Below are 23581 nucleotides of genomic sequence, written 5' to 3'. Positions count from 1 at the left end.
TTAGCTGGTTCTTCTAAACAGATGCTTTTGCTCTATATACAAGAAAATTACTCCATAAAGTTTATATCAGATATGTGGGAAAGTCACATTTATAGTCATGGCTACTATCAGCTGTCAAGTCAAAGAATATTGAAGAAAACCAAGGATTTTTAATATATGCTAGTTAATTTATCATCTAAGTGACATATGAGGATAAAAAATTGAAATGGTTAAGCAAAATTCAATTATTTTAAAAGGTCTTTTTGGTGTTATTTTCAGTTGCAACTGTGATTTGAGAAACTAGGGTAAGAAAACAAATTAATAGGTACCATAACAACAAGAATATATACCAAGTTGGGTCTTTTTATCTTCCCTTCCAAGAAAAACTTAAATATCCATTTTTAAAATAGTAATATTCTGATATTTTGCTTTGTGCAAAAACTGATTAAACCATCTAGCCTTTGGCTGTTCAAACTTGACACCATTTTATTTGGAACTAGAGCGCTGACCTATACACTGTGGAACAGTGAGTGAGCAGCATCCCTGTCTACCCAACAGGGATATCCAATGGTATTCCTCCCATAGTTCTGACAACCCACATGCTTAACCACCCTCACAGCTTCAAGGAGCCAAACTCTCCCTGGCTGAGAATCCTTAGTCTATTCCTACCCAAAATTCTTTCCTATTTGTTCAAAATTAATTACTGCAGTACTCCCTACAATAATGTTATTTCATTTTAAGGGCTCTTCGTAAGTGATCCTTACATGACTTTAGTAAGGAGTAAACCTGCTGAAATCACATATAAAGTAGCCTGGGTACATTTTTCTTTTACTGCATGCAGTGATTTTTCTGGGGAAAAAGATGTTAATTAGCTTGGTAAAATCCTTAAAGAGCTATCCCCCAAATGGCAATTAAAAGGGGTCAAGAAACAGTGCTTCAACTAAAATATTCACTATGCCCTGAAGCTATCACTTCAAAGATACAAAGACTGAAAATATTATTTTATACACAGCAAATAATTTATTTGCACTGTCATTTATCAGGCAAGACTGCTTCATCACACTAACAAACCATTTACACAATGTACATCTACCGAGTGCATTCTTTATTCCAGGCAACTATGTTTTGTGTGTGTGTGTGTGTGTGTGTGTGTGTGTGTGTGTAAAATGTTAAATTCCATTTCTCTCACTAAAGAGATTGACAAAATCTGTATAAAGGCTATATTTATTGCACATAACTAAAAATTTATTTATCAAAAGTTAAGATAAAAAGAAAATAAAAATTAAATAGAATTTAAATAAAAAATAAAGGCAAAATTGTAATTTATACTCTTGGTAAAAGATAGATATAAAGCTAATGTAAAAGAAACATATTAGATCCACCAACTAATAAATTCTTGCCCAAGCACACTTCTTCCCATCTTTCTTTCCTTCTCCACCTTAAAACAAAGACGAACTGAATACCATACTATCTACTGACATACTGAATGACAGTACTCGACACTGGCATTGAAACCAAAGGTTATCAAATTAAACAAGAAATCTAAATGGGATGACCTAAAATTAAATGCTTAGCATTATGCCTCCAACATGACAAAAGCTTGATAACTACTTTCTCCTCCCTTTCTTTGTCCTCCAGCAGCCCAGTCTCACCTCCAATAAATACCACTAATCTTCAGATTCCTTTTACATGCTGCACAGCCAATCTTTTGTGATTCCAACTACATGAACTAAGTACCTTAGCAGCTAAATATGGAAAATGTTCATATGATTTTACAATATGCAGAAACATTGACTTTTTTCAAATAAACAATTCTCCACATATTTCATAGCGCAATTTTAAGTTTACCCTGCCAAACATCTTTTTTGGATTACACAACTATAACATAAAATTTAAAAAGCAATTGCACGCAATAAGTGGACTGGGAATAATAAATACACATATAATCAATAAATATATGAAGAGTAGCTAGAAAGAATCTATCTGCTTCAAGATTAACAGACAGAATTAAGGTTAGCATGTGTATAATAAGCAGAATGATGATTAAAAAGATATAGTGAATAACTCTTTAAAATAAGTTAGAAAAGAATTTTGAGTATATAAGTGAAATTATCACCCCCAAATAAAATACTGTATCTAACCAAAACCAAAACAACTGCTAAGATAGAAGGTGTCCTCCATTTAAAAGTACTTTTGCTTAAAGGAATGGATAATGAAGTTTATTTTACATACTGACAACTGAAAATACTGTAGAAAATTAGACTTCACAGAAGAGTAAGATTATACTGATAATGGTGAAGTCACACACAAAAACTCTAAACATACAGCATCAGACTTCAGTAGGGGGTGGACGGCAACTCGAAGTGATATACATCCTCTAGCACAAAGAACAAAATTACATTATTTACATATTTACCTGCACAGCAAGAGATGCTGCATTGTCAGAAAGCAAAATCTGCTCCCCTGTGGAAACATAAAGAAAGGTCTAAGTCCAAAGTTCAACTGCTAAATAAGCAAAATGTATTAAAATATTTTTAAAAGCTATTTCTATTTTAAAGAGATATCCTACACTAAAGCAATTATGAAGCTTTTTATCAATGCTGTTGTGCAATAGTTTCAATTAAATTACCATGTGTAAGTGATAAAATAGGATTGTTCTAAAATTATTTGATCATTTATCTCATTTTATCAACAATTAAAATTGCTTATTTAAAAACACATTCATTTTTACATTTTTTAAAAATATTTTTCTTTTCATTAAAATGAAGTAAAATAGTATCTGTTCCAATCTCTCTAGTTTAAAGTAAAAGTATTCACAACCACATAAAGCAGCTTATAGTTACTACTGCACAGTGTGTCTAGGTCTGTCACACAAAAGAAAGATGACAAGTTCACTGCAATAAAAATTCCATGCTTAGAGGACGGGGGCTGCTGCCTATTAGTCTTCATTACTTTGCAGTCTTCTGACAACTGTAGCAGGCTGCTGAGCCCCAAATGGGGTCCATAATGTGATCTGATGATATATGAAGAGCTGCTAAAGGGAGCCTGAACCATCCTAGCCTATACATTTTAACAGTTCCTTTTTACTGAGAGCCCACTTTACCACAGGACTTCAAAAATCTGCTGTCTCAGCTATTGGTGCAGTAAATCTGCCAAGTGCTCCTGCAACCACATCATTTTACACTGCCTACAGCAGCCAATATAATGAGTCAATAATAAACTAAGGACCTTATAGGCTATGAATAGTTGGTTTACCTGGCAGATACAAGTTTAGGCAAAACCTTGTAGACAAATTATACGAGGGAATCCCTTCTTTGTGTTTTACATTCTCATTGCAGGAAATTATATTAGTGCATGTGGTGGTTGCAGAGAGTTTTGTTTGTTTATTTAGTTGGTCAGCTGGTTCGGTTTAACTTGGGGGTTTATTGTTATAAGTGTATTTTAACACAAAGCCATTTTTAATTGTGAATAAGAACTTACCTCTCAGTTGCTGATATAAGGTCGCATTTTCAGGCCAAGGTTCCGTAGCTGCAGAAACAAGGCAATGATAATCAGGCACGTGAGGCAAAAGTATATCAATACTCAGCCAAATCCATCAGTATGTACATTGGCAAGCATTTAAAATCTACTGTTAAGGTGACATTTAACTACAGCAATGAATCATACTACCTTAGATTGTATGAGATAACCTGCATAAGAAGGCTAGCCTATTTAAATGTTTATTGTGTGGTGATAAGGTTTTTCATAGAAAAAAGGGAGATAACTTGCCCAATTAAAAAGACAATTAAAAAATAAAGTTAGCTTCCTTAAAATTAGTTATATGCAAAATATTGTTCATACATAAAAAAAATACTGGTATTTTATTCAGTACAAAAAAGATAGTAAAATAATGTTCAGAACGTTTTACTGTAAGCTTTTCAAAAAGTAAACTCTCTCGCACCAGATGAAAGAACCAAACACATCTGTTACAACCTGACCACCTTTCCTTCTTTAAAAGTAGTATTTTAAAAACACAGGCATCCCAACGAACACAAAGGCTTTGCTGCCTTGACTGCAGGACTGTCACCCTAAAAATGATAAGCATTAATGCATAATAAGCATTGAGTACAATGAGAAACAAAGTCAGTAAGACTAATTAATTCTGCTATGAAGCTTGACCTTGACCTCACTCTCCCATCTACACCAAATTCCAACTACAAGGAGAATATAACAACCTATCAGTGCTAAGGAAAAGCCCTCAGTTCTAAATGCTGTCTCCTAACAGTGCTTAAGAAGCAAAACGACTTTTGCTCATGTGGGGACGGGGGTGGGGTGTGGGGGTGGGAGGGGTGGGGGTAATGGGGGGGGGTGTTTGATCGCTTTTAATCCCAGCACTTGGGAGGCAGAGGCAGGAGAATCTCTGTGAATTTGAAGCTAGCCTGGTCTACAGAGCTAGTTCCTGGGCAGCCAAAACTACATAGAGAAGCCCTGTCTGAGGAAAAACCAAAAAACAGAAGCAGCAGCAAAAAGAGAGGAGTGGATCTGGGGGAGAAATGGAGGAGTAGAGGGAGGGGAAACTGCACACCAGATGTACTGAAAACAAAAACTAAACAAACCATAAAATAAAAAAAGAAGCAATAGTTGCATTAACAGAACATACAGGATTATGAGGATCTCATTTACCAAATTCTTCTCTGTAAAGGAATAAAACATCAAAATAACTAATCCTAATACAGTAACTATGATTGTTCTTAGCAAGAAAGTGGGCTGTGGTAGTTAATAATTGATAGTTTTCTAACTGTGTTTATGCTAATCCAGTCTTTGATACAGCAACAAATCATTTTAATATATAATCATAGTTGATTTTTAAAAGAAATTTACATATGTAATGCATTTTTAAGATGAATAATTTAAGAGACAATAGGTAAAAGAAACCACTTGAATTTGTTCTTATACTTTAGAATCAAAATGAAAAACATATTATTAAAAGTTGCAAATGTTACACTTGACCTAATTAATATACATAAAATTAAGTAGACACTTAGTGATAATACTAGGAAATCATTAGCAAATAATGGACCAGGAATAGTTTTCTACACTGTTAGCTACAATATTGTGCATACATGCAAAGGCCACTGGACTTCAACACACATAGTCAGGTTAAATATCTTTTACTGCCAACATTTTAACGAAGTAAAATTTCAGTGAAAACCCAATTAACCTGCATAATACAATTCTTAAAAGCCAAGGCAACAAAAATAAGCTGTCATTAGCAAATTACTCAAAAGTAACTTTTTAGGATACATTATATGGTCAACACACCTGTACCATTTACTTCTCTAAACAAAACAATGAGATTTGTTTATTATAAGATCCATAATCATCAAGTATTTAATATGTACCACATAAAGCATCAAAATAACATGTATAAAATTTCCAAAAGATAAATATTAAAACTCAGTTCCTGAGAGAATAGATGTGTCCTATACCTCTCTGTGAGTCATATATACATGCCTTGCATAGGGTTGTTACCCACTGTAAGTAAAAACAGAAAATATGCATTTAATTAAAACCTATCATACTTCATTCTTTAAACATGGATAAGCAACTTAATATTATTGTAGTGGGGTGTTCTAAAATATTTTGGTAATTTTAATTTTTGTTTAGCTATTTTGTCTCTAGACTAGACATAGACTGCAAATTTTCAAAACAATTTATCATTAAATATACAGTATCTGCAGTGTGTTTATTGATAAATGAGAAGCTACTCTATTAGTTTATAATATGAGCTATAATGTGAACATTAATTCAAGCTTCAATAATTCCAGTAGTTTAGGGAAAGAGTGCTCACTCGCGTACATAAAGCACTGGATGCAAACTCAACCAACACACACACACACACACACACACACACACACACACACACACAGTTAATTCATCACCTCCACTATGATGGGTTCTCCAGATCTAATCCAATAGAGTATATAAAAGCAACAGAAATTTTGCAACATTCTACCTGACTGCAAGTAAGTTGTCTATCAATATCAAAGGCTCTGGTATGAAGACCTACAGCTGGAAACTAAGGTAGAGGGGGTTAATGTTTTGTCTGGTCCAATATATAAATTATATTTCAACTCATAAGTTATTGAAAATAAATTCCCAGGAAGAAACTGTACCAAACATTTGATACTTTCTTCACAAATAGAACATATCAGTTTAAATAAGTAAGCAAGTAGATTGATGAAACTATGTGGCAATTTTATTTTAGCACCTGGGAATTCTAGTGTCATGGATCAACAGGTAAGAAAATGTATGCAGAAAATGACCTGCTACTTAACTCACCCTGAACATCTCGGAGTATACAAACACCACTGATTTTCTTTCTTTCTTTCTTTTCTTTCTTTTCTTTCTTTCTTTCTTTCTTTCTTTCTTTCTTTCTTTCTTTCTTTTTTTTCTTTTTTTTGGTTTTTCGAGACAGGGTTGGACTGGCCTTGAACTCACAGAGATCCACCTGCCTCTGCCTGTTGTTGAGCGCTGGGATTAAAGGTGTGTGCCACCACTGCCTGGCTTACCTTTTAGCACAGTCTAAGTGACCTAGTTTAAATAATTATAATGTGGGAAAAGAAATCACTAGCACTATTCTGTAAGTGTGCCAAAAGTGAAAACCCCACTTTGGGTGGCACATTGCTAGCTCTATTAACAATCCATGGAGGTTCCAGTCTATCCAAGTCAGCAGTTCTCAACCTGTGGGTCGCAACCCCTTTGGGGTCGAACATATCAGATATTTACATTATGATTCCTAACAGCAGCAAAACTACAGTTATGAAGTAGCAAAGAAATAATTTTAGGGTTGGAGGTCATCACAACATAAGGAGCTGTATTAAAGGGTCACAATATTGGGAAGGTTGAGAAGCACTGATCTAAGTAAATCCAAGAATCATGAACAACTGTCACCCACACATGGCAAAATACAAAGACTACTTCTTGCCGTGAATAACATTAATTAAAGCCTTTTATTGTGAACCCCCGACTAAAGAGGCAGTCCAAAAAGACAACCTTTTCTCCACTTTTCTCTTTCCCAATGTCAAGCAAGGCAATATCCACTCCACCACTTGCCCTGAATTATGTATCAAATAAAGGGAGGTGGACATTTTTAAAGCATAGTGATGACAATAGACTTATAATACCTGTAGCATTTTTTAAATTATTTTTAAAACAATAAAACACTTTCAGTTTCTAACTAACTGTTCTTCAGTTGACTTTAGACTTCCGTTGTTTTGGACTACCTCCAATAGTATATTTCATATCACTTACCCCTATGCAATTTCAGTTTCCACTACTAAACCACTCCCTAGTAGGAAAGGCCATTTTAAACATCCTTAGAGAAGGAGCAGCCTCAGAATAACTAGAAAAGGTAAAACTAAAATAGTTTCTTTTTTTTTTTTAAAGATTTATTTATTATGTGTATAGTGTTCTGCCTACATGAATGCTTGCAGGCCAGAAGAGGGCACCAGATCTCATTACGGATGGTTGTGAGCCACCATGTGGTTGCTGGGAATTGAACTCAGGACCTCTGGAAGAACAGCCAGTGCTCTTAACCTCTGAGTCATCTCTCCAGCCCCCTAAAATAGTTTCTTAAAAAGGAGTTGGTTAAGAAATAGAGGTTGGGAGAAAGGGTTGTTCAATACTGTCAAAGTGTAAGTTTCTTATGCCTAGACCATACCAAGAGTTATATGTGGTACTTGGAATGAAGACTCAAACCCTCAACTTGATGTGCCAGATCCTTCTTGGCCTTTGGAAAGTCACTCTTTCTACCCATCACACACCTCCTCCCGAGTCCTTCCCACCCTGCATTCCATCCATAATGCTCTTCCTCCAGTTTCTGAATCCACCGCTATTTCTCCTGCCCAAAAACTCTTTTGTGCTCTTTCCTCTACTTAGAATTATCTTTCTCTCCTCTTACATCATCACAGCTCAGTTCAAACATCACTTGCTCAGGGAGAGTCTGGTTTGTGGATATATAACCCATGCAGCTGAACAGAGCCAGCACTTGGGAAGGACCTACTTAAGTGTTCTGCTGTCCTAGTCCTGGAGTCTTTAGTCTGTGAGCAAGAACCTCAAATTTTCATTTTGCACTGTACCCTACAAATGTTAAAGATGAACTTATCCCCAGGAAGTCTTTATTGATCTCCCTAAATTGCTCAAATGCTCCCTTACACAGACACCCTTTACACCACTTATCACAGTTGGTATTTTTACAATCTGAGTGTTTAGTTATATCTCCAAGCAGAAAATAAACTGTGAATCTAGGATTGAGGCCATCCTTAGAACCTAGCATAGGAAATGCTGGCTGGATAATGTTGGGTCTTATTAGCACTTCTTTTATTATTACTCTGTATCATTTTATGCTAACAGTGATGCAGGGAAGATAAGAAAACTATACCACGTAGAAAAACATTAAAAAAAAAAACTTCACCCAGACAACTTCAAGACCACACAAGTCTAAACTTACTAAACAGTTGCCTGAAAACAGGTAGATCTCCGATTTCAACTTACTTTTTTAACTCTTCCTACTTTCAATTTTAGCAAAAACTTTTTATGTTATCTGATACCTATTAAAGGAATCAACAACCATGATTGTTAAATCTATTTGGACCTGCATGCTGAATAGTGCATTAAAAGGGATGTGAGATTTTAAAATGATGAACTCTGAGTTAAAGTCACAGGATGCAGAAAGCATTAACAGTGAGACAGCATGTTAGAGTTTGGGCCTTAACTATGAGGCTTAGAGAAGTATGACATTAATATCTGATTGCTACGATTTGAACATGAAATGCCCCACACAAGCTCATGTGTTAAAAGGCTTGGTGGCCAGCTGAAGCTACTCTAGGAAATCCTACAAACTTTAGGAAGCAGGGCCTGGTGAGAGGAAGTACATCACTGGGGATATGCCTTTGAAGGCCCATCCTTTCTGATCCAGTCAATCGTTACCCTACTACCTGGCCACCAGAGAATGAGTAGACCACTCTGCCTTACATTCTCTAAGATGATTGACTGCCTTGCCTCAGGCCCAAAGCAATGGGGCCAGCCCACCAGGAATGGAAACCTCTGAAACCATAAATAAATCCTTTCTGCTTTGTTTTTTCACAGGAATTCATCACAGCAACAAAGACACCAATGAAAACTGTGTAGTTAGTGTAAAGTATCAAATAGAAATTTTAAGTTTTAGGGTTTATATCTGGGTAAGACATGCACAGCTAATTTACACGTATTTCATTCTGCATATCAGACTGTCAAGCATAGCATAAAATATACACTCTAACCCCACATGGCAGACTGTTGTTCTAAATAACTACTGCTGTAGAGTAATCCTTGCGTACACTGTGAATATGTATTACTCTCATTGGTTAACAAAAAGCTGACAGGCCAGTAGCCAGGCAGGAAGTATAGGCAGGACACCCAGACACAAAAGACTCTGGGAGGAAGAAAAGCCAGAGTCAGAGGAGCTGCCAGCCAGCCACCAAGGAAGCAGTCAACAAGAAAGCAGAATGTATATATATGAAGCACAGATAATATGTGTTAATTTAAGTGTAAGAGCTAGCTAGTAACAAGCCTGAGCTATTGGCCAAGCATTTGTAAGTAATATTAAGCCTCTAAGTGGTTATTTGGGAACTGGTGGGTGGGAGAGACATGTACAACTACAATACCATATGGGTTCTATGGTGAACCCATAGATATTCATGTGCTCCTGAACAAAAAGAGTCCTTCTCTTTCATGGTAAAAATCAGCTTTTTAGACCAAGAAAAGGCTGAGGGAGGAACATATATAAATTAGTAGAGAATCGGAGTCCCTGTCTACTTGTCTACTTGCTTACTTAACACCAAGCTCCTTCTGTCTAACTTGAATATGTCAAATTTTCCCTGAACACTTAAGACTTGCTTTTATAAATTTACTCAAATAGTTTCCCTTCAATATTTCTTTTTATTGTCAAAACCCCAATTAAACATCTTCAGAGCCAAGTTTGTCACATTATTTCTCTTTTATATGTACTGTCCGTAAAGGTTTGTATTTGTCTTATGTCATAATTTTCTACCCTACCATACTGTGAGGTCAATATTGTATCTCTCATTTCCTACAAATAAATTCTTAGATACAAATGTTTTTCTGTAGCTCTGAAGTTATTTGTTAAAATCTTAGATTCTCAACTGCATCAAACAAATCACAGCAGTTGTAATAATACATGTCAAAATAGTACATTTTAATTTATTATGTCTTAATTTGTTGTCTAATTACCATTTCAAGCTAATATATTTGTTGTAAGAATTCCAAAGTAAAACTATCTACTTTGGCAGCTAGAGAAAATGGCTCAGTTGGTAAAGTGTTTGATACCCAGAAACCACTGAAAAAACTTGGTGCTTCAGCACATGCTTGGAATCCTAATGATGGAAAGGCAGAGAGGAGATCTCTGGGGCTTGCTGGCAGGTCAATGAGCGAAATCAACAAGCTCCAGGTTCAGTGAGAGACCCTGTCTCAAAAATAAGGTAGAAAGTAACTGATATCAACCACTGGCCTCCATGTGTACACATGTGCATGCACACATGTGCTACACACTTGCATACAAAAACTACTGCCTGCTTTTGGAGAAATTAATTCATTCTAAGAAAAGAAACTACTATATGGTTCAGTAGGTAAAAGATTACCTAAATCCAATACCCAGGACACATATTGTGTAAGGAGAAAACCAACTCCCATGGGTACTTTCTGATCCCTCCACACATTATGGCATGAATGTACATGCACACATGCACACCCTCTAAATAAAACTGGGATATAATTTTTCTAAGATTAAAAAACTATTTCAACTTTTTCATGATAAAACAAAGACACTCTTGGTGGTCTACTCTTAATTTACATTTTAAAAATTAGAATTACTGGGAGCTAAAAGAGATGGCCCGGTGGTTAGAGCTCTTGTTACCCTTGTAGAGGACCAGGGTTCAGTTCCCAGCACCCACATGGTGGTTCACAATCATGGCTTGCAACTCTAGCTCCAAGGGAGCTGATACCCTCTTCTGACCTCTTTAGGCACCAGGCACATACACAGTACACAGACATACATAAAAGCAAAATTCATCTATGTAATAAAGAAATCTAAATTCAAAACAATAGAATTGCAATTTAACAGTATTCAGGTAAACTTCCTTCAATTTTATTATTTTTATAAAGAGTTATATTCCTATTTTGTAAATATAAAAAAAGAACTAGAAATAAGTCAGAGCACTCTAAGTGCCTATCCCAATTAATGTTATTGAGAAAGTAGTCAGTCATTTACCAACTTTCTATTTTGCCCTAGTCAGTACCCTGATAATTTCCTACTTAGTGTCTTCCTTTACCAAAAGCAAAAAAAGGCACCTCCAATTTCAGTCTTTAGGGGATAAAGACCAGTATTTTTATACAACTGAGTTCTTAAACTTAAAAAGGACCTTTCTCTATCCTTGCATGTGTTTATGTTGAAAAAGACAGATAAATTACAAAGGAACATGCACAAGGCAGGTGGCACCCCCTCTGATTACAGCACATGTGAGGCTGAGGCAGGGGTATCACAAGTACCATGTTAACATAGGCAACAAATAGACACTGTCTCAATAAAAACAAAACTTTTTTAAGTTTTAAAAATTAAATTAAAAAGACAGCTCTTAAATTTTTTAAAGCATAAACTAACAACACCAAACAAATATTTGCTCAACATTATCTTAATTGTATTTAAGCTATCCTCAAGCCTTATCAATAAATATAATCATAAAAATCAACATTCTTTACTAGCAGTCAATTATAATACTACTGAAATGACTGGTAGCAAATAAATCCACATATGTATATCAGTAGGTCCCTTAAATTTACATATTACTTGCAGTGTCCTCAATGTCAAGTTAAATGATAAGTCATTCTGGTGGCAGATGACTCTTCCATCCCATTCATTCAGGGTTACTTCACACTACCAAAGTGGTGACCTAATAAAGAAGTCTAGACTCCAAGGTCCATTTCTTGATCTAATCTAAGAGGACAAGAGACAGGCCATGAAAAGAGGTGCCCACTGTTGCTGGTCTCTCTTTTCTTAAATTCTGCATTTCTAATGCACAACATGACTCCTCTGGCATATGAACGTAGGTGAAGACATAATTTGTAGAATAATAGGCACTAATATTACACGCCGCTTCAATTCTGTCATTTTTCCAATCCATCAAATTGATTAATGCTATAATAACTCTACACAAACCTATCATTTGTGCACTAATGAAGTCAAACTCAGTTTATCCTTAGGCGACTATATTCCAAAAGCTCATAGACGTCATATCTTCAGCCCACCAACACTATTTAGAGACAGTGTTACAGAAATGGAATAAGACACATGTGCAGTCTATCTCCAAATTCAAATGACTTTCTGCCAAAGGTGTAAATACAAATGTAACAAAATGCTCAAACAAGCACTTGGCAGATCTTAATCAAAAGTTACTGTACAACACACAAAGAAAACAAGAAATAAATTTGCTAATTTGATATAGACACCAGACTGATGATCTCAGAGATATCAACAAATACACTACATTTAATACCCATCTTCTGTCAGACAAATGTAATCAAATGGGTTTGCTGAGGAGCCCCCAGGGCACTGGACTAGGCCCTCTGGATAAGCGAGACAGTTGTTTAGCTTGAATTGTTTAGGGGGCCCCCAGGCAGTGGGACCAGGACCTGTCCCTAGTGCATGAGCCAGCTTTTTGGAACCTAGTCCTATGGTAAGACACTTTGGGCAGCCTTGGTGCAGGGAGGAGGGGCTTGGATCTGCCTCAACTGAATGTACCAGGCACTGATGACTCCTCATGGGAGACCTTGCCTTGGAGGAGGTGGGAATGGGGAGTAGGTTGGAGGGGAAGGCTGAGCGGGGGGAGGGGGGACAGGAGAATCTGTAGTTGATATGTAAAATGAATAGAAAATCTCTTAATTAAAAAAAAGATAATTAGACTTAAAATATGATATAAGACTATCAAAATGCGGATTTAAGGAATGCTGTATTAGGCATTAAATTCAACATTAATTCAACCTGCAAGCTATAGAAAAGAAGGCAACAACAAACCCCAGCTAATAATCACAAGATGATTAAATAATGTCCCCCAGGTACAGGTGAAGGGAGGATGTTTAAAGACTTTACAACAAATGTGTTAAGGAATGACTCTTTCCAAAACAGGAGTTTAAAACCATTCTTCCAGGGATGGAGAGATGGTTCAATAGTTAAGAGCACATACTGCTCTTGCAGAGGACCCACATTCAGATTCCAGTATCTACGTTGGGAAGCACACACTCACCTGTAACTCCAGTTCCAAGGAATCCAATGACCTCTTTTGGCCTCCAAAGGCACCTGCACTCACATGCATATACCACCACAGACACACACAATTAAAAATAAAAATAAATCTTGTGGTGATATTTTAATTGTGCTGAAATGTGATTTTACTTGTATGTTAATAAATAAAGTTTGCCTGGAGATCAGAGGTTACATAGCGAGGTCATATAGCCATAAACAGGAGTCAGGCGGTTGTAGCACATGCCCTTAATCCGATCACATGGCAGGCAGAGTCTCTGTGTGGTCAAGGACACAGCCAAGTGTGGTGACACAAGCCTTTAATCCTAGTACCAGCCATAGAGACCTGGAGGTCTGTATAGTCGGGCAGTGACGAGGAAGTCATGTGGCTGGGCTTAGAGCCAATGAGAAGGCAGAACAGGAAGGCAATAAAAACACAAGTTAGACGGGAAGAAACTCTCTCTGGGGAAGTGACAGCGGTGAGGTGGTAAGATAAGGTAGTCATGGCTCTTCGCTAGTTCTCTGATCTCTTTGGCTATTACCTCTGTATTTGGCTCTATGTTTCTTATTTAATAAGACTGTTTAGAAATTAGTCTACAAAATCTTTTTTTAAAAAATTCTCCCAGCACCTCAACAGTTTGAGAAATCAGTTCATTCCAGAAAATGGCTCATGTTTTTTTATTAAAAGGGAGAAGTGCAGAATTCATGTTGTCATTTTCATAAACCTAAAATACAGGTAGGTGGCATTATGTAGCACAGTGGTTAAGTAATTTAGAATTTACAGCAAGAACGTGCATATACAAAGATTAAAGACTAACAGATTCATAAGGATTCAACAAGGGTTCTGCAGAGCTTGCAATGTGCCTCAGTATAGACTGCTTGCCTAACATGCATAAAGATCTAGGCTCAATCTCTAGTACCCTATAAACCAGGTGTTATGGCACATGCCTATAATCTTAGCACTCAGGAGGTGAGAGCAGCAGCATCCGAAGTTCAAAGCCATCCTTGGCTACATAGCAAGTTCAAGACCAGCCCAGACTACACGAGATCCTGTCTCAAAAAAAAAAAAAAAAAAAAAAAAAAGATTTTGTGACCCTTTCTTGGTTACAAATTATCTTAAGTCATTAGGAAGAAGAAACCTATTGATTGATATCAGAGCCTTTGTTGCTTGTGGTGTGTGAATACATAAACTGTACAAGCATTCATTTCGGAAAGTACATTTAGCAAGTCTACAATCAATTTTTTGTTCACTTATTATAAAACACACATAAAAACAATGTCCTAGAGACACAAATGACACTTAAAAAGAGATTATAGTCTTTCCATCTCTTTCATTCATTTAGCTCAGCTAAGGTGATATTGAGGATCTATGCAGATCAATTCAAAAAGATTTTGACCATCTTACTCTATTTACTCAAGTAAGTATTTGTGGATATATGCGCATTAAAACATACTTTGGTGATATATTGTAATCCTAAAATTCCCCCAAAAAATATTATTAAAGCCATTTAAATGAACAAACGAGCTATTAAATGCCTAAAACACATAAATTAATAAGAAAAAGATGAATATAAAATTGTCGTTGTACTTCAGAATCTAATTTTACTGAATGAGTAACATGGAAGGAAAGGAAATAAGAGGGGATAGCAACCATTTACAGCACAGTAAGTGAAAACAGGTGGTGTAAAGAAAAAGTTAAGGCCTCAAGTCATGTAGATTCTCCCAATTTTACAATTTATCAAGTGAGTAACCTTGGCCAAGTTGCTTAACCTTTTCTGACCTCATTATCTTACTGTAAAAGGGGAAATAGTAAATGTCTTCTAAGATTGTTGAAAGAATAAAATTAGATGAGTTATATTAAGAATCCTAGTTCCCATCACATGGGAGGCACAGACAGGAATCCCTAGAGCATGCTGGCTATCCAGACTAGCCATTACTCATGAGGTTTGGGTTAGACTGAGGGAAGCTCTGACTCAGTGAATAAGGTGAACAGCAACCAGTGAAGACAACAGAAATCTAGACCGACCACACACACACACACACACACACACACACACACACACACACACACACACACACACAAAGCTGATCTGCTCAGCAGTTGCTACATTATTCAAAAAGAAAAACAAATAGACTCCAACTGATTAATTCAATTCATCTAACATAACTCAAATCTTACCACATCTTTTTCTACAGGCAGACCAATAAAGTTGATTATCTATGGTGCAAAAATCATCTAAAACAGTAAACTGAAATGTAAGTATCTGTCTTTAATCTGTAGTCTATGATTTCTTTACACAAACACATGGCAAGATGGAGAAGTATTTTAGGGGAGTACAGTGATTTAATTTTAGGTGTCAACTTGTACATAACAAGGACTATTCAGAGAACTATCAAGGTCCTATTTGTGGGTATGTCTGTGAGGATGTTTACAGAAGAGACTGGTAAAGAAGTGCTTCCCCTAATCAGCTAAGAAGCAAAAGCAAATAAAAATTTGATATAAAGGCCAAGCCCAATGTGAGCGGTACCATCCCTGAGGAGGTGGTCCTGGGTTGTATCAGAAAGCTGGTTGAGTAAGCCATGAGGAACAAGCCTGTTGGAAGCCAGGCCAATCCAAGGCTTTTTCAGAGGCCCTGATGAAAGGACAAATAGAACTTTAGCTCTGTGTCCTTGCCCAGGGGCAGACTTGGCAAGGGCTAGTCTCAGGCTAGGGCCATGGCCTAGACCAGTAGTTATCAACTTTCCTAATGCTGCAACTTTTTAATATAGTTCCGCAAGTTGTGGTGACCTCCCCAACCATAAAATTATTTTCACTACTTCTTCATAACTGTAATTTTGCTACTGTTATGAATTGTAATGTAAATATCTGATATGCAGGTTATCTGATATGTGAACCCTGTGAAAGGGTCATTCAACCCCCAAAGGGGTCACAACCCATTGGTTGAGAACCACTGGCCTAGAAAGAGTTAGGGTTTCAGTTCCTGGGAATCTGGTTTTCCCCACTGAAGGGTGTGGTTATCAGTCCTAAGGCAGTTGTGTCTGAAGTATCCTGTGTTCTCCTGGTCAACACTGTTTGATTTAGCTTTCTGCTGACTTTGGTCCACTTCTCCCCTACAAACAGCATATGAGATAATATACTTTTGCCAGGCGGTGGTGGCAGCAGGCCTTTAATCCCAGCACTTGGGAGGCAGAGGTAGGCAGATCTTTGTGAGTTCGAGGCCAGCCTGGTCTACAGAGCGAGATCCAGGAAAAGTGCAAAGCTACACAGAGAAACCCTGTCTCAAAAAACCAAAAAGAGCCGGGCGGTGGTGGCGCACGCCTTTAATCCCAGCACTCGGGAGGCAGAGCCAGGCGGATCTCTGTGAGTTCGAGGCCAGCCTGGGCTACCAAGTGAGTCCCAGGAAAGGCGCAAAGCTGCACAGAGAAACCCTGTCTCGAAAAACAAAAACAAACAAACAAAAAAAAAAAAAACCAAAAAGATACTATACTTTTAATAAAATTGCATAAGCCACCAGTTTATGCAAGACCTCCTGGACCCAGCTTTCTGTCTTCTTTATCTTCTCATCCCTGGTCCTCCCCATCAACACCTGCCCATTAGGGACCCTTATTCCCATGGGTTCAGGTCACAAGCCAGTACACAGCATTCCTCCAAGACCTCTGCATCAGTCCCTGACTCCTTCCTATCCTGACTTCTTCCCTTGACTTCCCCAATGATGGACTACAAAGTGTAAGAGGAAACAAACATTCCCCTACCACCAAAAATAAATAATAATGCACAACAGAAGATGGTGCTCCCTTCCTCCCTCTTCCTTCTCTTGCTTGCTTCCTTTCCTCCCTGAGCAGAGTCCTCGTTCCTGCTCGGGACACCAGAACTACAATCTTTGGACTCTTGAGACTTAACATCAGTCACTCCCCGGGTTCTCTCGACCTTGAGTCTTAGACTGAAGTATCAGCTTCCCTGATTGTGAGAATTTCAGATCTGGACTGAGCCCACTTAACAGCGTCCCATCTCCAGGCTATAGCCAGCCTGTATGGAACAGCTCATCCTTCATAAGCCAATAAGTCAATTCCTCAAAGAAACCCCCTCTCACATGTTTATGTCTACACCTATGCCCTATTGACTTTCCTCCACTGCAGAACCCAATACAGAGGAAAATATATAAAGAGTAATTCATAATTCCAACTTAAGAACAAAAACATCAATTACCAGTGAAATAGTTAATATATTATAACTAGCTCTCATCACTAGCCAAATCAGTGTCTTAAACTGATAAATGGTAATGGTAAAAACAATGAAAACATAACAATCCTTAAATGAATAAAACAGGCAAGTCAGAAACATTACTTACAGTTAAAGATGTCCATAGCTTTTGTTTGCCTGTTTTTTGTTTTTGTGGTACTGAGTACTGAAACTTTATGGTACTGAGGACTGAAACCAGGGCCTCAGTGTGCTAGGAAAGCATGCTAGGCAAGTATTCTTCTGGGCTATGTTCCTATCCCCAAACATTTCATTTACCATAAAGACTGATAAGCAAAGGAAACTAACAAATGGCCAGTAATGATGGCCTCTTAATGCTCAATAGATGATAAAATTTATTTACATAAAGTTCTAGTCAATGCTTAGGCTGACCAGATAATGAAACGTATGTGAAAAGAAATTCTATTACAACGAAGAATGTAGTATTCAATAGGATAAAATGTATACCGGATATCTTTTTATTAATCCAAGGGCAAACTAAGTTATAAAGAAATTTCTGTGGTTTAGAAAAGTTCTTAGTGATAAAAATATGCAATTAGCACAAAAACACACAATGAAAGGAATTTTATGGCTTCTATTTTGCTAACACAGTTACAGTTAATGGAAATTGTCATGACAAAATGATTGTTTTTATGAAAAGAACCTTCATTACTAGCCCATCAAATTTCATTTTTATTACTGATGTAAAAAAGTTCAAAACCATGATTCATTTATAGACTATACAAAAATAAGAAAAGAGTTCAAGAATAGAGGGTCATTTACAAAGCAATAAAAAATTAAAGCATTCATTTTTCTTACTGGCAAGGCGAATACTTCTCCTCTACATGTAAATGAGTTTAGCTAAATTTACTGAATATTATAATTTCTGTCTTTAAAAAAAATGAAAAGTCTGAATTTTCAACATCTTATCTATTTGATTATCTTCATTCTATCTAATAACTACTTCTCAAGATATTTTTTAAATGTTTGAAAAATGTTAAGAGATCTGATGATGTTTTCTTTTAATTTCCACTCAAATATGGAAAGCTTAAGCTAATATTAATAACTCAAAAGCCTTCACAGAGAAAATACTGACATATTTTACAGGGTACCCATCACCAAAATCTTTTAAGCTAACTCATTAAAAATCATGGAGCTGTGGGTATTGCTGAGTGGCAGAGTATTTGTCTAACATACTCAAGGCACTGCGTTCCATCCCACATACATCTCAAAGAGAGGAGATGTTATTTAAGAGTATCAAATTGTAAGAACTTACTAGAAAATTAAAATTCACATTATAGCTCAATTGTGGACTATTTCAGTAAACATGTCTTTCAAAGAATCTTAGCAACATATTAAAGTTTTTTTTCAAAGGGAGCAAAGCATTGCCTTTAACAATCTGGTTTGCAATAAATTCATGAATACAGTAAAACCAAATAATAAGTCATCCTCCTGTCAATCAACTATACATTGCCTCTCATCTAAAGTATAACCTTATCTGTCTATTGGTGTCACCACCTGCCCCTTCAAATATCAACTTCACATCACCAACATAAGTTCCATAATATAATACTATCCATATGACTGATAATGAAAAAAAAAGATTATCTGAAATGCGACGGCCAGTTCAATAATTTCTCAGTAATTCTTTAGTGCCTTTCTCAATACTAGGAAATCCTCAGAACACCACATTAAAAACAACTAAGAAAATATTTTATCTTCAAGAGCAAAAGAATTGAATGTATTGTCCTCTGCACATTTTTTTAAATTAGTGCATTTCTTCAATTATCTGTTGTAGTTTTCATCATTAAATACTTTGAGAATCAATGTGGCCTTGTAAACAGTAGCACTACTGCCCCTTCACACCAAAAACAAACAAGCAAACCAACAAAGAACCCACCCTACTTTTTTGGTGGTGCAGAACATCAAATACAGGGCCCTGAATATGAAAATGTTCTTTCCATTTTAAGAAATTTATCCCCCCCCCAAAAAAAAAACCCACAAACACAAATGCAAGCACCATAGCAAAGAGAAAAATCATATATACCTTCAATGGCTTTGGCACACATCAACGTGACCAAACTGACTTGCCGAATCCCGTCTACTCTCCAGCTAATATGAATGGCCAGACTATTGCACACTAAGTGGTAGAAATACAAAACAAGACAACAGCCATCATGAGGCCCACAAAACACCTTCACCTGGTTATTCTAATACTAATGGAGGTGCTGATGTGAAGGAATTCAACTGATACAATGAAAATTCATAATCATATCATTTTTAAAAAAGAGATTATAATGGGTAGTCTGGCTTAAAAACTTAAAAGCCGCCGGGCGGTGGTGGCGCACGCCTTTAATCCCAGCACTCGGGAGGCAGAGCCAGGTGGATCTCTGTGAGTTCGAGGCCAGCCTGGGCTACCAAGTGAGTCTCAGGAAAGGCGCAAAGCTACACAGAGAAACCCTGTCTCGAAAAACCAAAAAAAAAAAAAAAAAAAAAAACTTAAAAGCCCTTTAAAAGAGGGACTAAGTCTTGCCTGAGATACACATTCCAAACAGCACTGGTCCCAAAATGCTTTCTCTTCTTCCTAGATCCCCTGGTTCCTGACTATCTGCTTTTCACATTTTCAGTTTGCTTGGTCAGACACACAACAGGAGCATGAGCTGGTTTGAGTATTCCTGTGTAGACATACAGCTCCTACTGCCACCATATTTCATGTATACTGATTGATATAATAACGTAAAGGCCCCAGCATTCATGAGGCAGAGGCAGATGCAGCTCTACGAGACTGAGGCCAGCCTGGTCTACATAGTAAGATCCAGGCCAACCTGGCAAGGCTACATAGTGAGACCCTGTCTCACAAAAACAAAACTAAACTAAACTAAAAACCCATCAGAATATGATTTCACAATGGCCAAGTAGTGGTGGCACATGCCTTTAATCCTAGAACTTGGGAGACAGAGGCAGGCAGAGCTCTGTGAGTTCAGTGCCAGCCTGGTCTACAAAGAGTGTTGCAGGATAGCCAGAGCTACACAGAGAAACCCTGTATTGAAAAACAAAAATCAAAAAACAAAAAAAAAGTGATCTTACAAGTAAATTATGGTTTCTTTACTATAATGAAATACTACATAGCTATTCAAATATGACAGTATATAATTTCATCATAGACATGAGAGGAGATCCATTCTATATGACAAAAGAAATGTACCCTCTATATTATCTATGTCTGTATTTTAATTTAGGGAAAATAAATGATAGATTTGCTCACCAAAGGTCTGAATATGAGATAGGATTTTAAAGTCTTAATTCTGGCAGTAGGTTGTCAGGTGATTTTCACTTTATTCCTTATAGTTCTCTGGATTACTTTCATTCTCTATAATGACCATGTATCGTTACTATTATTATTATATTTTTAAAAATCTCATTTGACAAGGAAAAAAATGTCAGAGGCACTTACACATTCAAATGATGTTCAGTCTTGAGAAGAAACAGGAGTTGTTTAAGTGGACACTTCAAGCAGACAACAGCATATGCTAAAGATGGACATTACAAACAGTTTAGAAAGGCTGAGGTTGAGGGAAGAGAGCGACAAGAGATGAAGCTAGAGAGACAGGCTTGGACTTAGGTGTAGAGAGGTTTTGAAGCCACTTAGCCCTACTGGCACTGGGAAAACCAAGGAAGGTATTGAAACAAGAGAAGTTGCACTAATATTTTAAGAAAATAAAACTTAAAAAGACAACAATCCCACTGAGACTTGTAATATACAGATTATTTTAGAAGGAGTCAAGAGATATTGGAAGCCCAAAAAATAGCTAATTCAAGGACTAATACAATAAGCTAAATAAGAATTAACAAAACCTTGAAAAAAAGTTAAGAGTTGTGGAGACAGAGAAAGCCACACTGAGGAATAAGAATGGAAACTGAGCAAGAGAGATACACTTCTAGGAAAAGACAAAAGTGATCAGTTAAACTGCACAAGTGAAAGAACGCTTCTCCAGCAGTAAGCTTTCCATTACTCTAACAAAATACATGAAATAATCAGCTTATAAAAAAGAAAGGTTTATTTTGCCTCAGTTTAGGAGGTTTTGATTCACTGTACAGTGGACTCACTGCTTTGGACCTGTGGGGAAGCAGGTACATCACAACAAAGCTGTTCACTTCAAGGTGAGGACACACAGCAAAAGTGACCAAGGTCTCACAATCCTCACCTCTTAGTTTCTACCAGTTCCTAATGCCACAGAGAGGATCAAAACTTTAGAAAACGTGAGTCTTCGGGGAACACTCCAGATCCACACTACAGCAGCCTACAAAAACATGTCCTTTACAAATCAGTCTCTCAGGGAAGGCACTACAGAAATGTCACAGACAGATACCAGAGGCCTTCAATGTTTCTAAAAGAAATACCAAGTGCTAGCTCATGCTCACTGGAAGTATAACCAAACTATCATTTATATTAATCTCAATTACAAAAAAATTGATAATTATTTATTGTTATAACAGGACTTTGTAAATATATCTCTACCCTACAGGCTACCCTCTTCCAAGAATGCTAAATTAACCAGAAACAGAACACTGTGGATAGTTGTTGGTCTGAGTTACACTTATAAATCACTTAGAGGTCAAGGTCAAAGTCAGATTATTTTCTTTTCAGTTCTCGACTAAGTATAATCTTTTAACTTAAAAATTTATAATCACTTAAATTACAGAAGTCAAGTCGGCTCACTAAGGTAATTCAAACAATTCGCAAACACAGTCCTCCACCCTCTAGCAACACTTTATACTTACTTAAAATTCCTACGGAGAACTTGTGAACCCTTCTAAAAAGTTTTTCTTTGCTTATGTAAGCATATACGTGTCTATACAGAATATATATCATGCTGTAACTTTTTACTTAATATATTAATTCTAGCCTGCAAGCTAATATACATAGCATTTCTTCAGTTTTAGTATCTGTAAACATACAAGTATATCCACTGCTTTTTATAAATTTTCTTTCTTCCTTTTTCCTCTACTAAAGACAGGACCTCTCTACACAGTCCAGATTAGCCTGGAACTGGCAATCCTCCTGCCTCTGCTTTCCAATTGCTACTATTCCAGTGTTTATCACCATGTCAGAAATAAATTTGCCTTCTGAAACGACAAATGTGATGCTTTTAACATCGGTACATACTGTGTAAAGATCAAATCAAGCTACTTAACATGTCCATCATCAACTTACCAACTTTCTTGTGATAGCATTAGAAATCTATTCTTCTGGCTATTTTGAAACACACACTTGTGCTGGTTGGTTTCTGTCAAGTTTTCACAAACTCAGACATATTGTGAAAGAGGGCAACTCAACTGAAAAAAATTCTTTCATCAGACTGGCCTGTGGACAAGGCTGTGAGGAATTTCCTTTATTAATGACTGATGCCGGAGGGCCCAGTTCACTGTGGGTGTGCCACTCCTGGGCAGGTGGTGCTGGGTTGGCTGTATACAGAAACAGGCTGAGAAAGCTACTGGAAGCAGTGGTCTTCCTCCAGGTCTCCACTCGAGCTCCTGCCCTGCCTTCCCTTCCTGAGGGACTGTCAACCATCAACTGAAATACCCCTTCCTTCCCAAGCTCTTTTGTCATGGCCTCTACCACCGCGTTAGAAACCTAAGGAAGACAATGTTCCTATCAACTGTGGGCACCATGGAGGAACACAAACCACGAGTCTAAATGAAACGTTGTGCCCTCTGATCAACAGCGCTCCTTTCCACCTCTCTTCTCCCTTACCACCACCCACTGCCCCAGCCTCTGGCAATCACCTGTCCACTCTCTGCTTCTGTAAGATGAACTCTGGTCAGATTCGACACGAAAGTCAGATCTGCTCCTAGCTGGTGTCACTTAATCTAAGGTCCCCTAGTTCTATCCATGGCATCATGAATGAAAGAACTGCCTTCTTGTTAAGGCTGTATAGTACTCCTTTGGATCCATTCATCCGCTGACAGACACCTAGTTTGCTTCCAAGGCTTGGCTATTATGAATCGTGTTAATAATGGAGTAAAGACAG

General features: G+C 37.1%; 1 protein-coding gene across 2 annotated transcripts in view; it reads right to left on the bottom strand.

Moving 5' to 3' along the window:
* Mtx2 (metaxin 2) overlaps positions 1–23581 on the bottom strand; it is a 53854-nt gene that overhangs the window by 28156 nt on the left and 2117 nt on the right. The window contains exons 2-4 of one of the 2 annotated variants that reach the window (XM_052723132.1): positions 21004–21079; positions 3460–3507; positions 2396–2442 (exon numbers count right to left, since the gene is read on the bottom strand). In XM_052723132.1, coding sequence (XP_052579092.1) covers positions 2396–2442; positions 3460–3507; positions 21004–21007 — 99 coding nt within the window. In that variant the 5' untranslated portion in view covers positions 21008–21079. The remainder of the gene's footprint in view (positions 1–2395; positions 2443–3459; positions 3508–21003; positions 21080–23581) is intronic. The other variant, XM_052723131.1, reaches the window with a different exon arrangement.

Source organism: Peromyscus californicus, unplaced genomic scaffold (genome assembly GCF_007827085.1).
Source record: "Peromyscus californicus insignis strain IS unplaced genomic scaffold, ASM782708v3 Scaffold_7__1_contigs__length_154581171, whole genome shotgun sequence".
NCBI classification, from domain to species: domain Eukaryota; kingdom Metazoa; phylum Chordata; class Mammalia; order Rodentia; family Cricetidae; genus Peromyscus; species Peromyscus californicus.
Note: the sequence above shows the minus strand (reverse complement) of the source record. Positions and strands in the feature narration are given on the sequence as shown.